Raw genomic sequence first — 22,452 nt, 5'->3', positions numbered from 1 at the left:
TTTTGGTTCGCCTTCGGCGATCGATGGCACCGAGTTATTTTTGACATGTCGCCCTGTCAACGTCAACACAAGGCTGACATCGAAGTGGCAGGCCAACACCTGAGACTTGGCTTGCAGCCGAATTTCCCAAGAACCGCCCACTCTCCACCGACGATTTCCCATTTCCCGGCGCCATTTCCCAATGCCACTTGGCAATTCGAGCGCTCCGAGTGCCTAATGATGCGACAGAGCGGTGCAGAGGGTGCCCCGAGTCCTGTGTTTGTTTATCTAACGAGTAAATACGATTTTAATTAAATGTAAATCACATTGTCAAGCCACACTCACACACAAATACACAGACACCAACATACAGCCGCACACAGGCCATAAAAGTTACTCCGGAAAAGCGAGAAAGGCGGTGGAAAAGTGGTGGCGTAAAGCTTCTGGGTGCGGGGACATCAACACCATTCACAATTTGAGTTACACCAGCTGCCAGCCTGCTGCCTGCCGAGTCGACGCCCAGGACAACATATATTGCTTTCACATGTTACTCATACGCCCCGTTGCTCGGCATTCACATTCCCCCCAAGCAATGTGAAGCCCTCGCAAATCCAACAAAACTCCGTCTTCTTCAGACATAAGCCATGGCCAGGACAGGCCAACACACCCTTGAGATTATTAATTAAAAGACAAGAAAACATAATTTCTAAATTTCCATACAAAAACCAAAGAACTCATTCAGAGACGGCAATCGAAAACAAAGGGAGAAGGAGATAGGACCGAAGGCAGATGGAGAAAGTAACGAGGGAAAAAGAGAATTGGTTACAAGATATAAGTGTTTTAGTGCTAGCAGATCACAGTCAGCTCTATTTAATATTTAAATGCCAAGTATAGAGAAAAACAGTTACAATTAGTATTGTAATTAGTTTTGCATCACAAGCACAACCTACAATACCTATCGTTTAACTACACTAGCACTACAGTAGCACTACAGTTAGCACCAACAATACTTATAGTCCAACCATCACTTTTCGAATCGCCTGTTTTTCAACTTCGAAATGAATAATCAGACGAATAAGAAGATTTGACCCAAATTGGGTTGTTCTACAGACAACATCTCGCTGTCGCACGTCATTTTCGTTAAAAAGGTAAGCCAATAAAACTCTGAAGGCGATCAAAATGACCTTAGATATCAATTTACGCTATTTTAAGCAAAGTGCTGCACGAGGCACACGTTTCAGCTAGTTTTGAGTCTGTTCAATGGCCCCATCGATTCCTTTTTCCTGACAATTTCCCGCTACATTGCAGATTATCATAAGCGGTATGACGAAATGGAGCAGAATCTCGACTGGAGCGATGAGGAGCCAACATTCAGCTTGGAAGTCCTGTCTTCTGAGGAGGACGAAAAGGAAGCACTAAACAAAGGACTGAGGAGGTAATTAAGCAACAGACTGAGAAAACTGAGAAGATTGGGGTAAAGACGGAGAAAAAGGATATGAAAAGCGATTTTTATACGGAGAATGAAGGAATTGTGGAAGCACCAGAGATGTTCTATTTGGATATGGATATATGGATATGGAAATATTACTAGAGACATATTTATTTTTAAGTATTAGAACCAACTAATGGTTTTATTGCGTGCATGAACACGCCATACAAATGTGATTACCGAAAGTTTATGAAAGTATTTGTTAAAATAATACGACAGCATTTGCATTAAAAATAATTTCAAATTTTTAAAACCTAATATCCAAATAATTCCAAGCAAGTGCAACACAAGTGCATGTGGGCAATGAATTGGTGGCCCACTTATCCATATCCATGCCACATCCTGCTGCACAGATTGCCACCTGGCTGGCTGCCCATCAATTCAAATGCCATCCACCGTTTGAATTGATGATGTCGATGATGGTATCGCCCCCGAGGCGTTTTGCCAGCAAAATCTTACGACATCTGCGCTCACACCGAGCTGGGTGGGTTTGGGGCGTAAGTTTTTAGGCCGGATTCGGATCGGATCCGGATCTGGTTTCGGATACGTATCAGAATCCGACGCCGAATCCGACTGTCTCCTCTACCATTTCGCCATGGGGTTCAGCAAAAGGCATGTGCCATTGTCGTCGTTTATGCCGTCAAAGTGAAAATCCATGCGAGAAATTATATGTCAAAGTTTCACTTTTGATATGCCAAAGCATTTGCGTTCCATCCACACAGATGCGGTGATGGTGATTGTGCTGGCTATAGTGATGGTGATGGTGACTTCTTGCTCGGGTTCGGTGGATGCAGGGGTGGTGACCTGCTCATGCTGGTGACCTCCTGGCGCTGCAACGCGGCACGCTCCACTGACGCACTGACAAAGACACATTTGCGGGCCACACAGCGCTGAAGATGAGCAATGGCAATGACGACGAGCTGTCAAGGGGTGTGGGGTGTGGCAAGGTGGTTGCCCAGGGGGGGAGGTGAGAAGGGTGAAACGGAAGGGAGGTGGTGAGGGGGCGGGGCGATTGTGCTACCAATTACTCGAGTTACTGGGCCAGTGCAAGTCCGGGTCCGCAGCAGACTCCGGAGAATCCCACCGAAACGTATCCTGTTCAACGGCTATTCCATTTTGCAATGCTCTTAAAATTTGGAAATTTAGTTAATTACAAGCAGAAGTTTATAATATATACCCGGAATTTTAATTCTGGAGTTTCGCGAATGTATATGACTATATCTGGATAAATGACAGTTGAAAACCATCGCTTAACACTTTAGAAATAAATTTAAATTACATCAAATTCACTTCATTTCCTGAACTGTCATTTTTGCTAGCAAGAGTATTTGAAAATTCGATTGTAAGAATTCAGGCACAAATTCGTTTTTTTTTTTTTTTTTGTTGCAGCTAGTTGTGCGTTGTCCTTTGGTTTTGTCTATGAAAAGGACGATGTCTTGCCATTCTTTCGCTCCTTTCTCCTCCCACTCACCATGCAGTCTTCCCATTCGACTGTTTCCTTTTTCTGTTGGTTTTCCTTGGACTGGCGCCACGACCAGCACCTATTTTGAAATTTTCAAGGGGTATATATGATTTTCACTGATTAGTTCAGAACATTGGAAGGGCACCGATTTTTAGAAATATTCGAGAAAGCAATTTGATTGTATTTGTAATTCATAATTCATATGACTTGGAGTGGTCAACTGTTTATGTAATGGGCATCACCATGGTCGAGTCATGTCCGCGTTCGTCGCCTCATTCCGGTTGGCATTTTCCGGAATCTTCGCTCCTTGGCTGGTGGCATCATTCAAAGCAATGTAATCTACCCTACTTTACAGTTGACAACCCAAAGAACCCGTTCGCCTCGCCACTTTCCCTTTGTCGGTTGCGGTTGTGGCACTGCTCCCCTCGCCGACGCCATCCTGCCACGCCCACCGATGCTTCAACCTAGTCTTGGCTTTTCTTCGTCCTGCAAGTTGGCCGTCTGCAGTCGGATCGGAATGCGGCTGCCGTTGGAGGCCACAAGGATCCAAGTCCTCAATCTACCCGGCTGCCTTATCAATGTTTGCGCACTTTGCTTAATTTGATTTCGCATTTGGCGCTTGTGCTCTGATTGTGTTTGTAGCCATAGCTGGCCACGTTGGCTCTTGCATTGAGTGGCCTGGTCACACTGGGCTCAGCTCAGCGTCAGTCAATTTCCGCAAATTGAATGACTACTTCCACAATTGCCATGGGTGGCTAAGCTGTTGGCTTATTCGACGAGTATGCGGTCTAAGTACAATAAACACACATAATTCGTTTGAGTTTATAGATTGCAAGGCAGTGTCGAACGTAATAATATTGTCTATTCGAAATTAAAGCTCAGTGGCCCTAATAATGTTAAAGAATATTAATAAAAAATAATTTGTAGAGCTCATAGATTGATGTCAGATAATTGGATCGTTAGTTTAGGTGCTTCTCTTCATTAACACGGCTGTCCATAGATATGTGACCATCCCTTCTGCGCTGAGATTCTTTTTGGTTCTGGGCCATCTCCACCTCTATCTTCATCTCCATGTCCATGTTCATGTCCTCGTCCACATCCCAATCTCACATCCATATACCCTTGGCCCCCTGACAGCCTGTGGAATTTATCGGGCCCATTAAACGCAGCGCACTCCCTTCGATTCGGTAAGCAATTGGTAGGGGAATGTGCTGGGATGGGATGCTATGGAAGTTGGGCTCTGAGCAACTGACATGCAATTTATAGCCCCGACTGGTAATTGACAGTCTGCTTCCTCCCTGCTTCCTTAGTCCACAGTCCTTCGTCGTCCTCGTTCATGTTTCTGCTGTTTATTAATAAATTGTCACTTGCAACGGACTGGCATTATGGTTGATTGCCACTCGCTTGGTGGAGCGGCTCGATGGTGGAATGGTGAACGGGATACCGGAGCCAGATGAACGAGCCCATGGCCAATTAGTTGCCATCATCGTAGTCGCATCCCGTTGCCTAATCCCTGTTAAGCTTCATCGAAATTGTATCATTATCATATCGAGAGCTGCCATTTTTGGCTTACACAATGGCAGAACCCAGAACAGCTCCAACTGCCATTTTCCACCAGCTCCAGCTCCACTATACGAGATGGAACTAGAGCTATCCTCTTGTCTGGCGTATGCTCCTGGATACCTGGGGGAAATCTCCATCGCCCAACGTCTCAATTCAATCTGTATAATGCTCGCTGCTCAGTCGCTACTTCTCTCGCTACTTTTCCAGCTTTTCCAGCTTCGATTTTGGCGTTAACAAGTTTTCCCACCCACATTTCTTATATCCGGCATACGAACTAAGGACTAAGGACTCCGCAGCTAGGAGCCGGACTGCAGCAACTTAAGCTGCTTATTATCCCGGGGGGCGATGGTGGGGTGGCGGAGTAGTATACACATACATATACATAGATAGTCGGATATATCTTCGGGCATCCTTGGCCGCCGGCACTAATTGGATTTCTCAGAACAATGGCCAACTATCGGGTATTTTGTTCGGGCCGAAATATTCAATTGTCGGTCTGATTAATCTATGGAGAAATGGCAGCGAAAAAAGTGAACAAGGATGAGCCGGGGAACAGATAATGATATGATACAATTTTGAGCTGATAACCTCGTTGTTCTTGCGTCGTTCGTTTTAAATTGACTTGGCTTGCGACTTAAATTGGCATCAGATTAAATTCTTTAATACTTAACTTATTCGTTTGGCTTACAGATGCTCAATTGTGATTGGGCTGACTTGTACTAATGACTACCGATTTTCAATGGTGTTTTTCTCACAGTGCAGCCGATAACAGGCCTAGCTACCTAAATGCATTTAATCTACCGTATGATAACTATGCGATAATTGCCGGTTAAAGGTTTGAAATTACAGATCTAACATGGACATGGACATGGAAAAGCCCTTCCATCAATTGTTTGCCAAGGTCCTGGACTCAATTCAAAGTCAACTGACAGCCGGGCACTTGAACAATGCAAGATTATTACTACTACGAAATGGCATTATTTCTTGGCCAAAGTGAAGGGAATCATGTCCGGAGGACCTCCGATCCCAACTGGTGCTCCGCCTCATCACTTACGGTTAATTGTGATGGCAGCGGGCGCAAAAAGAGCACATAATTCATGCCACTCGGACAGCGGAGCAGTTACAGCAGCCAATGCTAACAAGCACATTAATAATATCTTAACTTGAGCGTCTGAAGTGGCGCCCACAGACCATTGGCAGTTCTGTGTGTAGTTGTGCGGCACAGTGAGGCCTCCGCAGGTGAGCAACTCTAAAATACATCAAACTACTTTGATCGCCCAGGTGAATTGGAATCGGGCATAAACTTATAGCCCCTTCTAAAATACACAATTTAAGCAATTTAATTCTGGTTCGCAAAGAAACCAAACTCAACTGTAGTATGTTTTAGATAGCGATGCTCCACTGTGGTCAAGGGCTGGGGCTACGGTGGCTGCGATGTGAATTGGTCGGGGCCATCGGACGTGGTCGAGCACAAAATGCAGTTAATTAATCATTCCGGGCCAAAGTAGTTTGGTGCTTGATTTATTTTTGGCCATAAGCAGCCAGCGAGCTCGGCGCAAAGTTAAAGTTTTTTATCAGTCCCGTTTCAGACGAATGAAGAAGAGGCCTTGGCCAAGTTATTAAAAAGCGTCAACAGTCAGACGCAAAACGGATGGGCTGAGGGTTCCGCCGTACTTCTGTTTTTTTGTTTTTTTTTTTTTTTGCGAAAACCGCAGTGACAGGAAGTCACTCGAAAAGGGCGTGGCAAGGCGCTGACGGTACATGCAGCTATGAGTCGATTAATTAAACCACAAGCGTTTAAGCGGCAAACCGCAGCGATGGGTGACTGGTCGGGTGGGTGGTTGCCAAGTCGAGTTTACTTTAATTTGACTTTCACTTATACACTTATATCGCCGCCTCTCCCTACCACACACACACACACACACACACAAGGGAGCACACACAAGCATACACGAATAGGCGGCAAAAAGGAGAGAGCGGGACAGAGTTTACCCGCATCCGGTGCTGCTGGCTCTTCTTCGTCTACTTCCGGTCCCAACGCGGCAGAGGCAATCAAATTTCGTATTAATTATGTGCTTAACCAAACACCTCACACACACGCCCACACACTCATACTTGCACACACTGAAAAGCACACCCATACACATGCATACACACAAATATGAAAGGAAGAACAACATCATCAACAGCAAACAATAATGAGAAATGAGCGGGGAAAGCAAAGGAAAGGGACGGAAACAGTCTGGGCGGAGCATAATTTAATATACACCACTTGAAAGCCAGAAACCTTCGAAGTTTCAGTTTAGAACCCTTTACATAATTCATTTACTTACTACAACTACATATTTTGTTCACACAATTACGCTTGCTGTATACATACTATATATGTATATCCAAAATCATTAAAATTATTTGATCGCAATTAACTCAGATATTTAAATAAACAATTCATATGAAGTTAAGTTACTAGTTTCTGTTGTGAAAACAAAATAATGTTCATATATGTAAGAATAGAAATAGCATATCCAAATGCTTAAAAGTAGCGCGTATTTCGTAAATTAAATTCATTCGGTTGGCTTGTAAATATCCAAGTTGCCATCACTCGGTGTCGGCTGCTAAAATTGTAAACTGGCAGCCTGGGGATACGTTGACGCCGACGTCGGCGGCTGGCGTTGGCACAAAGATTATGCCAAACCGGCCATGCGGAGATGCGGATATGTGGAGCGGTAGAGGGTCAGGTCAGGGACAGGCGACAAGGCAATAATTCTTTGGTTTTCACATTTTGCCCGGCGCCCGTTGTCGAAAATCTTTTTGCGGCTTATGTTACACTAGGACAGCCCACCAACCGACCCATCCAGCAACCAACCCAACACACATCCCATCCAGATGGGTTGGAAGGATGTGGGCAAGTGGGCGTGTCCTTTGGGACGGGCGACACATGTTACGGGTCAGTGGCGCCGCTGCCGACGGCTTACACTTTTGGGCTTAGATTTTATTCATTTGCATATGCATGCTTATGATGAGATTTATTTATTTGGCTCTCCCCCTTTTATTCGTATTTTTTTTTTTTGCTGATTTTTTTCATGGCCCTGTTAGGTTGGATATGTGGATGTTAAGCGTTAAGTGATACATCGCTGACCGCTGATAAAAAAGTTTTACGGTGCTGCATCTTTATATATTATTAACCAAGTCGTTTAAAAAACCATCAATTATCATCACATTCCTGTGCAATAAATATAGTTTTCTCCAGAACCTATTACACATTTGCATCAATCACAAAAGTAGCTTTGGTACAGTCCCGCATCACGCTCTTGACCAGGTGGCAACGCTGCACGTTAGGTGGCGCAACGGAAATGCAAGCCCTTGCCACGATAGCAACCTTTAACTCGCCGCGCACGCAACACACGCGCGATTAGCAGCAATTTGTACAGCAATTAAGCTCAAGTGCAATAAAAGTTATTTGCACCGCAAAGTGCAGCGGGGAAAAACTGTGGCAGTAATGGCGAATGTTGGTGCAGCCGGCACAACAGCGATGACAACCGTAAGTCGGGCAAACGGCAGGAGCCAAAAGTTATGCACTTTTTTAAGTGAATATGATTGCATTCTAATGTCAGGCCATAAATTAGCGACTCGGACTCCAGACTCCATGGCATGACCTCAGCTCAGCACGCGACCCACGCCGCTGACAGCCTCGCTATCCACACAATCCACCCACCGAACACCACCCAGCACTGCCCCTCCGTGTCCTTTCCCCCAGGACCGCCGAACCCCACTGCGCGTTACGTGACAGGAGTATGCGAAACTTTTCAACTTGAACGAAAATTTATATGCTGAAAAATATAGCGAGCGAAGTCAGGGTGTGCACCAACCAACAGCCACCTCAGAAAAAAAAAAAACGAAATCTGGAAAAAATAATGGTGAGAACCGTAAAAGAGTTTGCCACACATAAAATACCCAGCACTGCGATTCCTTTTTTGTTTACGATCTGCCATAAAACTATGGAATGACTTCATTTGATTTTGAAATAGATATTACTGCAAAAAAACCGTCGAGGAGATATGGCAATGGTAACTGCAAATGAACTGGAGTTGAATGGATATAATTATACAAACCTCTATAATAGAAACATGCATTGTCAAATAATTATATAAAACAACTATGCAACGGTATATGTTCAAATACCTAGTGTTGTGTTGTGTTTGATAATGAGTTGATATCGAGTTCGTACATTTCGGTTTCGCCACAGACCATGTCCAAATCTGTTTCTAACAGTCAAAGGAGTTAGCATCCCAAAAGTTTTGATCATAGCTTCTCTGGATCCCAAGATCAGATGGACTAGATATGCCTGCACATGCCCCAGCACATCCTAAGGTATCAGATGGAAAAGAAAGGGGTAGGAATGTGCGAAAAATTCGCAGAGCATGACTGAGCCAAAGGGTGGGTTGGGGCGAATGGTGCGATGGTGTGCTTACACCGCGAGTGCGAGTGGGTGTGATGAAGTAAGAGGTTCGCAAGTGGGGAGGCGACATTTTGTGCGGTTTCGCGTGCCACTGGAAAGTTGAACGTGCTCGGCTAATGCTGATGCTGATGCCAAAGCTCCGGCTATAGCTTCTGCTCCGACTCCTGCTCCTCCTCCAGCGCATCTGGCACTGCCAAGGCCAACGGGGGGGCGGCGTGCGATGTGGGCATGGGCGTGGCACATGCACTCGCATGCCGCCGCTGAAGATGAAAAACTGCTGCGGATTACGTGGTGGTAAAAACTTTTTGACGCTTGATTTTCATGCTGATTGTAATCCCTGTGTACGAGTATTTTCCAGCCCCGATCATGGACCGGGCCAAATATGTCGGTGGGCGTGGCAATTAAAATCGCGCTGCAAGCTATTCAAAAACTGAACCGGAATATAATGCCAGCGAGTTTATATCAACGCAGTTGGACCGCGGGAACATCGGTTTTGAATTGAGGCCCCTGGGGGCCACGCACTATGGACTTGTGCATTGCTGAATGCTGCAACTGGAAACTAATGAACCTTTCAACTCACTGCAAACAGTGTTGCCAACCATGGATTAAGCCAAAAAAAAAAAAAAAAAAATGTTGATAGAAGCGAGGTCCTGCCTTTAAAATATCTGCAGTTGTTGGGGATTATTTTTATGTAGGCCACGAATTACAACAGCATTTTTGGCACTATTTTCGCAGGATTTGTGCAGCTGTTGAACTTCATATTCATATCGTCTTGTAAATATCAATCGATTAAGATTTTTAGTAATTTATATACAAGAAATTGTGTTAGTGAAAATGCATTAATAGTTTGCTTGTTATTAATTGAATTAAATTGAAATAGCGATAAAATAGGTATGAATTTTAAAATTGTGGGTAAATTTTATTTTTCGAGTATTCCGGACTCTAAAATTGAGTGGTATTCATATTTTTTATGTGAAGTATAGTATAGTATATTCATAAATATGAAATATTCATAAAATAGCCAAGTGGCATGTTCTGTTGCCCGAAAACATTTTGCATGTGGACAGTAGTGAATTGTGGCAGCATCGGATATTTCGCAGTTAACGAAGGACTGTGGGTGCCGTCCGCCAAATTTGCCCACGGCGCTGATTTTCCCGACTGTATGCACTATGTGTGTATTTCCATTCGGACATGACATTTTCACCCGGGGACCGCAGGGCGCCAGGATCCCAGGACTCTGGAACCCAGAAGTATGCGTATTTAACATTTTCGTTGAGGATCCTTTGGCCGGCGAAAAAAAAAAAACGGAGAGAGCGAAACTAATTTATTTCCATTAGTCGGCGACGTCGGCCGCGTGAAATATTTCCGCTAATTGGCATTTGGCAGGCCGCGCAGCAAGTAGATCCTGGCAGCCTGGGCGTCTGGGTTCCTGGGTTCCCGGGTTCCTGGACTTCGACCCACACAAAGCATTCCGTAATTAATCATTTTCTGATTTGGCATCGGTGCCTGCACGGCGGCTCTGGCATTTTTCCGGCCATTTGGCGACGCCGGCTTCGCATTTTACGCGCCGTTAAAGTTTAATCGAAAAAGTATTTTTGTGGCCAATGAAAATTCCAATAACGAAATGCCAGCCGCAACAAACTTCTTGACTTTTTTATGCCCAGCCGGCAGCCGGAGAAGTTTTTCCGACCCCCCGACCCCCCCCCCCCTCACTCCTCACTTGCACCTGTAGCCCAGGTGGACTTTGCTTTTGGCCCTTACTTTTGCCTTGGCTTGATTAGTCTGTGTTGTGGGGAGGGTGTCTTGGTAGAGTCCCGTATCCGGACATTGATGCACCCGGATGAGCCGGATTCGGAAGCGAAGCTTGAACCGGAGCCGGAGCCGGAGTACGGAGAATGCCTGCATTTGATGGACATCGTGGCCATGGCCCATCGTCAAATTGTCTGGCTGAACTTTCGAAATGTGTTGCGTTGTGGCCATTCGCAGGAAACAGGAAAACTTTTCCCTCTAATGCGCAATTAAGCTAAAATTCCGGTGGATTCGTGGCAATTCGGGCAGAGGTGGTACATTGTGGATCATCACCTAAACGACAAATCCTCCGGATGCCCCGGTCAAAATACTTAAAAATGGACAGCTGCATGAGATGGGATCAATGAAGCACTGGAATTTTAATTGAATGGCTAACAAGTAATAAAATATATTCATCCGTAGTCCGAATTCACAAAGAGTGTAATAAAATTGTACCATCATACTTGGGATGAAAATGTTCGTTCCTAAATGCACAATATGTAAACAAAGTTAAATTGGTATTCTAATCCTAAACTCTAGACTTGGATTTTCTACCATTTTAAAAAACTTAAGAAGGCACATATACAATTTCCAATTTATTTTTACCCAGGAGTGCTAAGTCACAAATTTCATCAGAACAAACAGAAAGCGATTTCACTTTCCCCCATCAGTTAGTTTAGCAACTCAAAATCTCTAGCTATGAAAATTGTATCTGTTTGACAAAAAACAAAGAACTAAAAACACCAACATAAGTACACCAGTTCACAGGTTTAACCCAGACCCAACCACAAAAGTACACACAGAGCGAATCTAGCTGGGATTATCCGAGCACACACTCCAAATGGGCGCCCAGTTGGCCGGCGAAACGCGTGCCGAGGGTGGCGGTGCAGGACCAGGAACAGGACCACACCCACCGCAAAAGCAGGATTCGACGACCAAGAGGTCGGAAAAATCGGACCAGACGGAGAAAGCGTTGCCGGGGCAGACGAAGCAGGAACCGGATGGACAACCGATTCCCAAACAGGAGTATCCACAGCCGATGCCCGTTTCCAGACGCCTCATAAGATCGCGCAGCTTCACCACCGATATCCAACGAATGTGAGTATCCTGCAGCAAGGTCATCAAAAATATTTGAAAATTTTTAAAAGAGCAGTGGTGAAAATTCGTGATTATCTCGATTTTCATTTCAGGCCAACGGAGGCCATTTACGCGGAATTCGATCGACTGATTCAGCAGGTGGAGGGCCATCTGGGGCCGGTGGCGGTGGAGTCACCGTGCTTGGATGTGGCCGCCCGGCTGCAGAGCTGCCTCCAGGCGCACCGCCAGCGGTCGTGCAACTGCTTTGCAGCTATGGAGGAGTACCGCAACTGCGTGGTGCGTGCCACACAGAATCGCGTGGACGACTTGGCGGACATGGAGCCGCCAATGATGCCGGTGGTGCCGCCCCAGGTGATGCCACCTCCCGCTGTGCCGCCGCCAAATGCGCGTGGCAACCGCAGGTGGTGGAAGTTTTGGACCTGGTTCCGCTAACCGGATGCAGTTGTCCGTTTATCCGCCCAAAAACACGATGCTAGAGAAACGGCTTTATTAATTTAAATCATAGGACTTGAATCCATTTTCGTAGTTTTCCCGGCTGCAGATGTGACCAAAAAGGATGTCTACTTCAAGTGAATTTAGTCACAGTGAATGCTCGGAAATTAAACGCGGCAGCGTTTAGTTCAAATTGATAAATTGAAGCCAAGTAGATAAATAATTTGTATGTTCTGTGTAAAATAAATATTTAAACTTCAATAAGCCCAGTTTTTTCTGGTATGTCTGTTGTTAATATTCGCACTTAATTATATTTATAACATGATCATGAAATGTAGATTTTAGAAAAAGTATCTCTTATCTGCAGTGACAGATTTTAGTTACTAATATTTGTCGTTAATTAATTGAAATTCCAAATGGGCCACACGATGACCAATAACTGTAAAATTCAATAGAAAATTGCATTGAAAATTGCGGTCGACAATAAATGACGTAATAAATGTTTCCCGAGCAGCCAGCCAGCTAGCCACCTACCTATGTTGCAACACAGACTTTGACTCAAATTGTAGAGCCAAGCGAAAGGCAATTGCAAAATGTAAGATTTACCACAAGCTGCACGCGTGTAATTCTATGCTTTCAATTTGTGCCGAGTCAGTGGATGCTTTATGTCCATCATAGAGGGCTGTCACTGTGGCCGACAGCAGAGGTGCTTCTGTGCTGCTGCGCTTATGAAATGCAGATGGAGATGCCGAGCTCCCGTTGCACATTAGCCTCCAGGGAGTAGAATTCCCCCACCGACTCTCTCTGTATCTGTCTATTCATTCATTTGGATGTGTATATCGTGTGGCCAGCAGTTGGTAGGCGGAGGAGGGGAGGGAGCGGGGGCGGGCCAGACGAGAATGCAGAATTGCAATTTGCAATAAAAGTAAATCTGCTATGGCGCCGAGCTCCGGTTCCAGCTGGCTAGCTCCTTACATTGTTATCCACCCCTTTCCACCATCTCAATTCTCGTTTCAAAAACCATCTGCCGCCATATGTGTGTGCCCATGTGGGTGAGTGTGAGTGTGGATGTGTGTGTGTGTGTATGTGTGTGTGGTGGCTTCAGGTTGAAAGCCTTTCGGGCAAGGTAAGCAAACATTAGAATTTATTAAATCCAGCTCATGCAGAGCAACCCCGCCCACTTCTTCGTTTTGCCCAAGCGCAGGAAAAAAAGCAGCGAAGGCGGGGGTGGTAACAAAAAATTATAGCATATAAAACTCACCTTGCCACGGCTACGGCAGCACATTCAACTTTTGGGCCAGGCCAAAACACATACAACTACGTATGCATATATACACTCCAGCGGACACCGGGTTCGCCTGTATTATCTTTCATACACACACATATACCCGCTTATAGCCCGGTACATATTTGCCCTTACATAATCCAACTTTGCTTTTAGCATTTGGCAAAGCAAACAAAATGACAGCGCCAAAAAGGAGTTCGCTCTCACTACACTGGCCTCAATGATCGACACATCGATTATAAACATTAAAAAATATTTATATACATATATATATAAGTTATAAATGCCATTTATACCATATGACTCCACAAATATCCCATTAATAATATTAAAAGTTGTACGGCATTGGTGTGATATCTTACTGAAAAGTAATATACGTTCATATTAAATATAAAGTATTTATTTTGATAAACCACTGGTTTTTCTTTGATATATCTTTTCGGTGCAACGCAAAGGGTTTCGCCTAAAATGTCATAAAAATATTAAGAAAAATCAAGGTATAATGCATTGTATTTCGCTCCACCAAAATCAAAGAAATGGATCTAATCCCCAAAAGGAAAATGCAACTGTGAAATTAGCAGCTAGAAAATGCATTTCCATTTGCTCTATATTGTCACGGAAAGTTAAATGAGGTTACTTAAGCAAATATCTTTATGTTTCAACGCGGAAGGGATGCTGAAGTAAAGTGGCTTTATAAATACATTTAGATAATAAATCGTTTTTAAAAAAATAAATATATTATAAATAAATTTCTGAGCATTTCCACGAATATTTGTTTAAGCAAGGGTAGCCAGGGGAAAATGCAAAAGAAATGCAAACTGTCGTATTTGAGTTATTCGTGGGATTTGCCGGGTAAGTTGTTACTTCCCCCGGAAACAGGCGATTTATTATCGCAACTTAATCTCACAAAAACACGTCAAACCTGAAAATCCTGCTGCTCGGCAGCCCGGTAGCTTGGCACGCCCCCCTTTCGCCGCACGTCCATGAAAAGTGCGGGTTCCCCCGAAATTGGGGTGTAGTATACATTTGCTTGCCGCCGTTGGCTTCATAAAAAACCAACTACATGGAGTGCGCATAGCAACAAAAAACATGCAAGCAAATCACAGTGTACACAGCGCACTTCGCCCCCTCTCGTTCTCATTCTATATCTTTCTCTTTTTTATTTTTGTGTTAAGGAAGACCCCCGTCGAAAACCCCACCACTGGCAATTTCCATTTGGTTGCCCTTCTGCGGGATTCGGGCAGAGAAAGAAATTTTACAAATTACTATATATAATATTATATTACCAGAATTTAATATTTCAGATATGTAAAGGCAGCTAACGAATTCATTTAAGCTGCTGAAACTATTATTTGAATATTCTGTTCATAATTTAATTTATCATGATTTAATGTTATATAATAAATGAATATTCTTTATTAAAACTCCTCTTAGAAACACGTTTGTACTGAATATCTTTTTCTTAAGAAATGTAAATATTTTGCATTTAATTTTCGTCCTGTGCAATTCGTTTAGCCGTGTGTTTTCCGTTTGGCTCAAATTTTTTTTTTTTTTTTTGGTAACAGTTTTGCCCACTGCTTTTTTTCTATTTTCCTCGTTGTGCCATAAAGATTATTATGAAAGTATTTTGCTAAGCTTTCTGAGTTGAGATGAGATGTGTCGGGTTGGGCTGGGTTTTTGGAGTTTTGGTTAGGGTCATGCTCCTGCTCCTGCTGCTGCTGCTTTTGGTTATGGTTATGGCTATGGTTCTGACTTTGGTACTGGTTCTCTGGTGGTGCCATCTCCGTTGCCCGCGCTATCTGGCTGCGCATCCGTCTCTGTCATGCCATTTGGCTGGCACTCTCGAGGCCTTAAGTGTGCATGCATTATGCCATATGCAGTTGCAGTGGCAGAAGCCTGGCCCCTCCGCGTGTAATATGCATGCATGGATAATTTATCAGGACACAGCACAGCTTTAAATTTGATTTAAGCCCCGTCGCCGCTGATTGCCATGTTCCTGCCCATGTCCATCTCCATATCCATGTCCATGTCCATGTCCATGTCCATGTCCATATTGCCATCGTATTTGTTGTGCTGGCTCAAATGCAATTAAATGGCCCAACCGCAAAGCAAATCAAGCTCAAATGTCAACTGTGCACTTCACGAAGAAAGTTAAGTCAAGTTGAAGATATAGATAAATATCCACATAATTATTTACTTAGGTCTCATCTATTTTCTTACGCATAATACATTTAATTAAATTCTTACGAATTTCAAATTTATTTTTCGTAGCCTACTTCTGGTCACACAAATGCATGGTTATATTTGATTGTTTCAGTGTAATTACATGACGAATACTTTTGGCTAATAAAAGCAAACGTTTTCATTTCCAATACATGAAAACTGTCAAAACTGTAAGAAAATTGCACTTTCGTATTTGCTGAAAACCTCGAATGCAAAGCCATTTGCTTAGCAAATAAAACTGGCTGTGGTAAAGGGCATTTATAATCGCAAAATAAATGCAGTAGTGCACAGCCATGCCATGAATCATATGGGCTGCTAAGGCGATAAGGCCCCAAAACCCCTTATCAGTACCCCCTCGAAACTTTCGACCCCAATTTCAGCGACCTTAATCCATCTGTCAGGGGAGCGAACGGGCAATTCCTTGTAGCAGAGTGTAACAGCCTGGCTTTTTGTTCACGCCCCATACCTTGCAGCATTTTTGATATGCTTGTAGTTTTCGGTGTTCTTACAATGGGCAGGATTCACTGCTTCCTCTTTGGTTGGGTATATGGAAGAGGGGGCAGGATATAGTGCAAGGATGATGCCGCCTTGGCGGTACGGGCATATGGAAATCGGATAGAGCAGACATGGCCAAAGTTGTTTGTTTTTATGTTGTCTTCAGCCGCGTTGCATAAGTGCATTTGTCTGCCATCTCGACGAGCTCTTGTTTCGCCTGTAGTCCTGCAGAGTATCTTCTTGCAGTTTCTCCAAAACCCCATGCCGAAAACCAATGCAAACTAAAACCCATTCACATACCCTTTTCCGTTTCCGTTTTCTCACACTAGTCCGGGCACTTGTTTTCAACGGAATCAATTTAGCGTAAGAAGTTTCAGCTCCAAGCTCGAAGTTGTTGTCATGTGCAGGCCAACGGAGCAGGGCCGGAGGTCAGGGGTCAGGAGAGGGTTGAGGGTTGAGGGTTGATGGTTGTGTGTGTGTGTGTGTGTGGTGCAATTATGCCAACGACAGCTGCCTGGCAGCCTCGTCGTCGCTCTATTAATCAAAAGTTATACAAAAAGCCAGCGAACTTCGCCACACGACTTGCCCGCCAGCACCGCCCGCCCAGTTTTCCAACGCTTTTCCTGGCTGAGCCACATCCCCCTATTCCCAGCTCGATTTTCTCAGCTCCAGATCCTCTTGCTCCTGCTGCTCCTGCTGCTCCTGGCGCCGGCTTCACTTCCTCATCCTGTGCTCCTTGTTGTTTGCAATTTAACTTTGCTGTGAGCGAAGGCTCTTCATGAGTTGGACCGAGCTTATGTGCGCAAACACATACATAGATACACTTCGGGAAAATTCTACAAGCAGTTTAATTAATAATAATAACATGATGAAATGTAATAATATTATATTGATATAGTAGGTATCCCTGGTATGCTTTTTATTAATTTACTAAAATGCAAATCATTTATTTCTACCATCATAAAATGTCCCACTTTTTCATATATAAATACCTAAATAATCTACATATAATTATTTTGATACACACACCAATGTTTTTTTTTTGCAGCGCAGCATATCAGTGCGGCTTGGTGAGTAAAAACAAGATATAATATTTTATGAAAGCTTTGGCAACCACAGCGGCCCCATTCCGCTGCTGCTGGCCCACAATGGACTGGGACTCATTGGCCATAAATAAATAAGGCAGCCAAACACAATCAAAAACCAATGAAGCAGACCAGCAGCCACAAATGACAGGAGGAGCTGCGAGTGGAGCTCCTGGAGGCCGACCATCATCATCATCGTCGTCCTTCTCGCCCAGCTCGTCCTTGCTAGTCGTGTCAGCTTTTTGTCCCTGTCCTTGCACACCCAGCGGGAGTAGTTGGCCATGATTTAATGCCCTAATCATTTTCGTTTTTCTATTCGTCGCCTTTCCCTCAGTCATTTTCGATTTGAACGAAACGCATATTCATACATTCTTTTCGAGATATTTTATAAGTTTTGTAAATTCACTCATTCTAAATAACGTCATTTCGCTATGAGTTCTATCGAGTGGATCGCTGATATGCTTTTCTACGCTATGCGCACCTACCTCAAGATGACCGCACCCAGTTGCGATGCACACTTCCTTATCAATGCCCTTGGAAAGGTGAGTAAATGGAAGCCCTTTATTATTTGTGAAGGACTCAATATAATACCCCAAACTTGCAGATTGAACATCTTATACATTTCATTGAATTTTCCATTATGATAATACGGCGGCCAAGAAATCTCATGGTTTTGACTAATAGCCGAGAGAGCCGCCTTCAACTCCGCAATTGCCTTTCAATGTTAAGGACTTGGGCACAAGTGATATACGCATTGCTATCCGTGGTAATTTAAGGCACTTTAAATATATAAATTTACAATATGTACCCAAAAATTCTATACATATACTAATTCAAATATTTTTTTTACCATTCCAAGCTTGCTTTAATCCATATCAAAACGATTTACATTAGTATCGCGCTGTTGATTTCCGGCATCGTCTTGTTCACTGATATGATCTTCATGGCAATAAATGGCGTACATGGCAGGAGAACGCTGCGACCCGCGCAGATTCTATGGATTTCGTTGTGTTGTTGCACTTGGGTGCCATGGATCCTGGACGAAATGATCAACTATTTGTATAAATGATGGACGCAATGGCAATGTTGGACTTTTTATCTTTTAAAATTATCCGTGATATGTATGGGAAATAAAGGATTACACACCTAATCCTACATTCTCAATTCGTTCACGTGGATGTCTGTGGACTTATTGCGACGACTGTATACTTTCAATTTGACAAAAGTTTTGAGCTTAATTAAATTTGTTGCTGCATTTAACTCGATTTCGCGCTTTTATCGTTGGGCGAGAACTTTTTAATTGCCAGGCGGCGAAAAGGACATACATTCGCGCGAAGTGTTACTCTTTTGTTGGCGAGTGTAAAAGTTGAATAGGGTGAAAGAGAAGCTGAAACTGGGTACAGATGGAAAGTTATAATATTTAAACCCTTCAAGTTACTGTGAGTGAAAATGAAGACAGGATTAAACTATGAAGCAGTTTTTCAAACTGGTTTTTGACCATAACATGGTTAATAATAATCACACAACTTTAATGATAAATGTTCTGTGCATTATATTAACCAATGCAACTATCTGTATCCTGCTCATTTCTAATAATTTTTAAATTCAAATTTTCTAGTTTACATTTTTTGCAAAAACTGCCAAGATTTGACCAATAATTAATTTCACAAAGTCCGTCAAAAACTGACAGGGTAATTGATAATAAGGATTAAAAACTTTACTTTTGGCGACTCGGGCATTTTTTGAAATCTTCATTTTTTGGTAAAAATCGTTTCTTTCATTTTTTGTAAAAAAAATTATCGGTATTTTGATCAAAACTTTGACAATAATAATCCAAATATGGAATATCATACCTCGTTGAGTTTGTTTTTTAAATCCCAATCGATTTGCATTCAAGTTTGGGAATTCTAGGATTTTTCAATTTTTCGCAAATTTTGATGGTGTTACCCCTTACAAAAAATGCGAAAATTTGGCGAAAAATTAATTTTACAAAATCAATTTAAAAGTGAAAGGGGTTGTTAGTATTGGTTATAAGGAGTATAAAATGGTACTTCTTTTTGCTCTGTGACCATTTTTAGTCAAGTTATAGCCAAAAAAGCCAACTTGAAAAATGAGTTTTTTGCCAAAAATAGTTTCCCAGATTTTTTGTGAAAAAAATATTTGGTATTTTGATGAAAACAACGGAAATAATTACCCAAATATGGAATGTCATACCTCGTTGGGTTTGTTTTTTAAATCCCAATCGATTTGCATTCAAGTTTGGGAATTCTAGGATTTTTCAATTTTTTGCAAATTTTTATGATGTTACCCCTTACAAAAAATGCGAAAATTTGGTCAAAAATTAATTTTACAAAATCAGCTTAAAAGTGAAAGGGGTTGTTAGTATTGGTTATAAGGAGTAAAAAATGGTACTTCTTTTTGCTCTGTGACCATTTGTAGTCAAGTTATAGCCAAATAAGCCAACTTGAAAAATGAGTTTTTTGCCAAAAATAGTTTCCAGATTTTTGGTGAAAAAAATATTTGGTATTTTGATCATAACATTGGAAATAATTACCCAAATATGGAATGACATACCTCGTTGAGTTTGTTTTTTAAATTCGATCGATTTGCGTTTGGGAATTCTATGATAAATAAATCCCAGCTGGAGTTGGAGTAGTTGGCCATGATTTAATGCCCTAATCTTTTTCGTTATTCATTCGTTGCCTTTCAGTCAGTCATCGCCTTTGACTTGAACGAAGCACTTATTAATACGATATTATTACGATTACGATTATAAATTTCGAAAATTTATATGTACAAGCTTACGTCGTTACGCCATGACAATCTACGAGCAGATCAGTGATCAGTTTTGCCGCGTTGTGCACACCAACCTCAAGATACCACTATCCTATTGCGAAACACGCTCACACTGGAAATTCTCGAAAAGTATCGATACAATGATATTTTTCTATACCCTTAGCTTTGGTATCCTTCGAGTGGTGAGTATATGAAAGCCATTTATTGTTCGGTGGTCAGCAAGTAAGGAACTAATTACAAACCTACAAACCAAATTCGCAGATACTACATTTTATAGATTTGGTGAACATTTACTTCAGAGGGATGCGCTTGAGGCGGCCAAGCAATCTCTTGATCTTGAGGGGCGAGAATTCGCGGGGCTTTCGAGTTCTCAAGCACCTTTTAATGCTGAAAGCATGGATATTAGTCATATACGGCATGGTATTCGTGAGTACAAAGGCCCTTAAAATATATTCATTTACAATATGTATACACTGCAACCATTATTTTAATTCAGATCAAGCCGCATTACATCAATCCTTTCGTTGTGCTTTCTATCATCATTTTGACCATCGATGTGTTTGTATTGGTGTTGGATATCCTGCGAAAGGCCAGGATACCTCTTGACCGCAGGGTGACCCTTTGGGAAATGATGCTCAACTTGTGCTGTGTTTTTTACGTACAGTGGATTCTCAAGCAACAGATCCAGTATTAGCGTACGAATTTTTTTTGTTTGGATAAAATTATGGGCGCAATGCCGATATGTGTTTATAATCATCAAAATTCTCCGTGACATGTAGCACTTCCTGAAATAAAATAAAGAGTCACTCGGATGTCTGTGGACTTCTTGGGACGACTGTATACTTTCGATTTGACAAAAGTTTTGAGCTTAATTAAATTTGCTGCAGCATCTAACTCGAATTCGCGCGTTTATCGTTAGGCGAGAACTTTTTAATTGCCAGGCGGCGAAAAGGACACACATATCCGCGAAGTGTTACTCTTTTGTGAAAGAGAAGCTGAAACTGGGTACAGATGGGTAACTATTACTTACTATTTAAACCCTTTGTTCTAGGTAGTGTAAATTTAAAACAGGATTAAATTAGGCAGTGAATGGGATTTTTTAAACATTTTGCAAATCTGAAAAATGTACTGTTTTGTGCAGCGTGATTTCCAGAATTTCAAAAGATTTAATTGCGTATATAGGCTTGCAAAAAATCATTTAAAATGTATGATTTCCATTTATGAATGTCCTTCGATTGAAAGGTTGTGACAAATTCAACAAGGTGTTTCAATTGCACTTGCACTATTTCTGTTGATTTGATATTCTATATTCACCTTTTTTGCTAAAATGAAGGAAGTGTTTTCAAAAACACGAAATTTTCTAGGAATTTTGCAATACAAATTCAAAATAATCATAAAAATGAAATGACGGCGAGTTGCTTAATTTCATTTTTTCTAATTTAGAAGACAGATTATTTTCTTAAGGTAACTGCGCAAATCTTGTCTATTCGAAGCACTCTAATTTCGGTGCTTCGTGATGTGCTTTTCATTTGCCCTAAACGATAGCGCCATTTGACTTAATGAAGCTTAAAGACAATAAAACGCTTAAGCACACAACTTGGCCACGCCCCACGCTGCCCCTCGCTTACACACACACAGACACACATAGGCACACAGACGCACAAACTCACACAGAGGAACAACATTGTGTCAACGTCAAACGTCTTTTTCTTGCAACTTTCTGCGCTCGCGTCATAATTTCTATGAATTTTATATACTTTGATAAGCATTTCATTGGCATGCGAGGCACGTTCGAGTTGACAAACCCCCCCCCCCCCCCCCCTTCGTACGGAAAGCACCCAACACCCAATGCTGTCTCCCATAAGCATTAACTCCCCACCCCCCTTCGAGATGTTGGTTTTGCGAACTTTTGCCGCCGTCCATGTAAATCAGGCCAAGCGACAATTAAACGCGCCAAGCACGACAATACTTATTCCTAATGGCCAAGGACCTGAACCTCGGACAATCAGAAGGAAGGGTCAGAGGCCGCAGGAAAAAAAAAAACTACGAAAAAAACAGTCGATTTTGGTTTTAAGGTAATCAACTTTTAAATTTATATTACATTACATATGACAAATGCTTAAAATATGTTATGTGGCTCTATCATTTTAGTAATTTGAAATCTAAGCCTTAAGTGCCATACCTTGCCACTTCTTGTACATATTTTTTAAAATTACAGACAATCTTATATTTTTATAAGTTCCTATATAAAAACATGCCACATTTTCTCGCAGTGCAGGCCAAGCCTTTGGCGCTTCC

The 22,452-nt window shown here is 42.4% G+C and overlaps 3 protein-coding genes and 1 long non-coding RNA gene across 4 annotated transcripts; 3 read left to right on the top strand and 1 right to left on the bottom strand.

Annotated features, from left to right (window-relative positions):
* Positions 1-11,397: 11,397 nt before the first annotated feature.
* On the top strand, positions 11,398-12,529 carry CG9101 (uncharacterized protein). The gene is made up of 2 exons (NM_132783.3): positions 11,398-11,838; positions 11,931-12,529. The coding sequence occupies exons 1-2, from the start codon at positions 11,582-11,584 to the stop codon at positions 12,268-12,270; spliced, it is 597 nt and encodes a 198-aa protein (NP_573011.1). The 5' UTR covers positions 11,398-11,581; the 3' UTR covers positions 12,271-12,529.
* Positions 12,530-15,016: 2,487 nt separating this feature from the next.
* On the bottom strand, positions 15,017-15,760 carry lncRNA:CR44430 (long non-coding RNA:CR44430). The gene has a single exon (NR_123911.1). It is a non-coding gene; the product is annotated as a long non-coding RNA:CR44430 (long non-coding RNA).
* Positions 15,761-17,690: 1,930 nt separating this feature from the next.
* Positions 17,691-18,616, top strand: CG43076 (uncharacterized protein). Its single transcript, NM_001258749.2, has 3 exons — positions 17,691-17,900; positions 17,963-18,124; positions 18,218-18,616. The coding sequence occupies exons 1-3, from the start codon at positions 17,790-17,792 to the stop codon at positions 18,425-18,427; spliced, it is 483 nt and encodes a 160-aa protein (NP_001245678.1). The 5' UTR covers positions 17,691-17,789; the 3' UTR covers positions 18,428-18,616.
* Positions 18,617-20,096: 1,480 nt separating this feature from the next.
* CG43075 (uncharacterized protein) lies at positions 20,097-21,002 on the top strand. Its single transcript, NM_001258748.2, has 3 exons — positions 20,097-20,336; positions 20,416-20,580; positions 20,651-21,002. Exons 1-3 carry the CDS (start codon positions 20,175-20,177, stop codon positions 20,846-20,848), a joined length of 525 nt encoding a protein of 174 aa, NP_001245677.1. The 5' UTR covers positions 20,097-20,174; the 3' UTR covers positions 20,849-21,002.
* Positions 21,003-22,452: the final 1,450 nt, after the last annotated feature.

This window comes from Drosophila melanogaster, chromosome X (genome assembly GCF_000001215.4).
Source record: "Drosophila melanogaster chromosome X".
Lineage (NCBI taxonomy): Eukaryota > Metazoa > Arthropoda > Insecta > Diptera > Drosophilidae > Drosophila > Drosophila melanogaster.
Note: the sequence above shows the minus strand (reverse complement) of the source record. Positions and strands in the feature narration are given on the sequence as shown.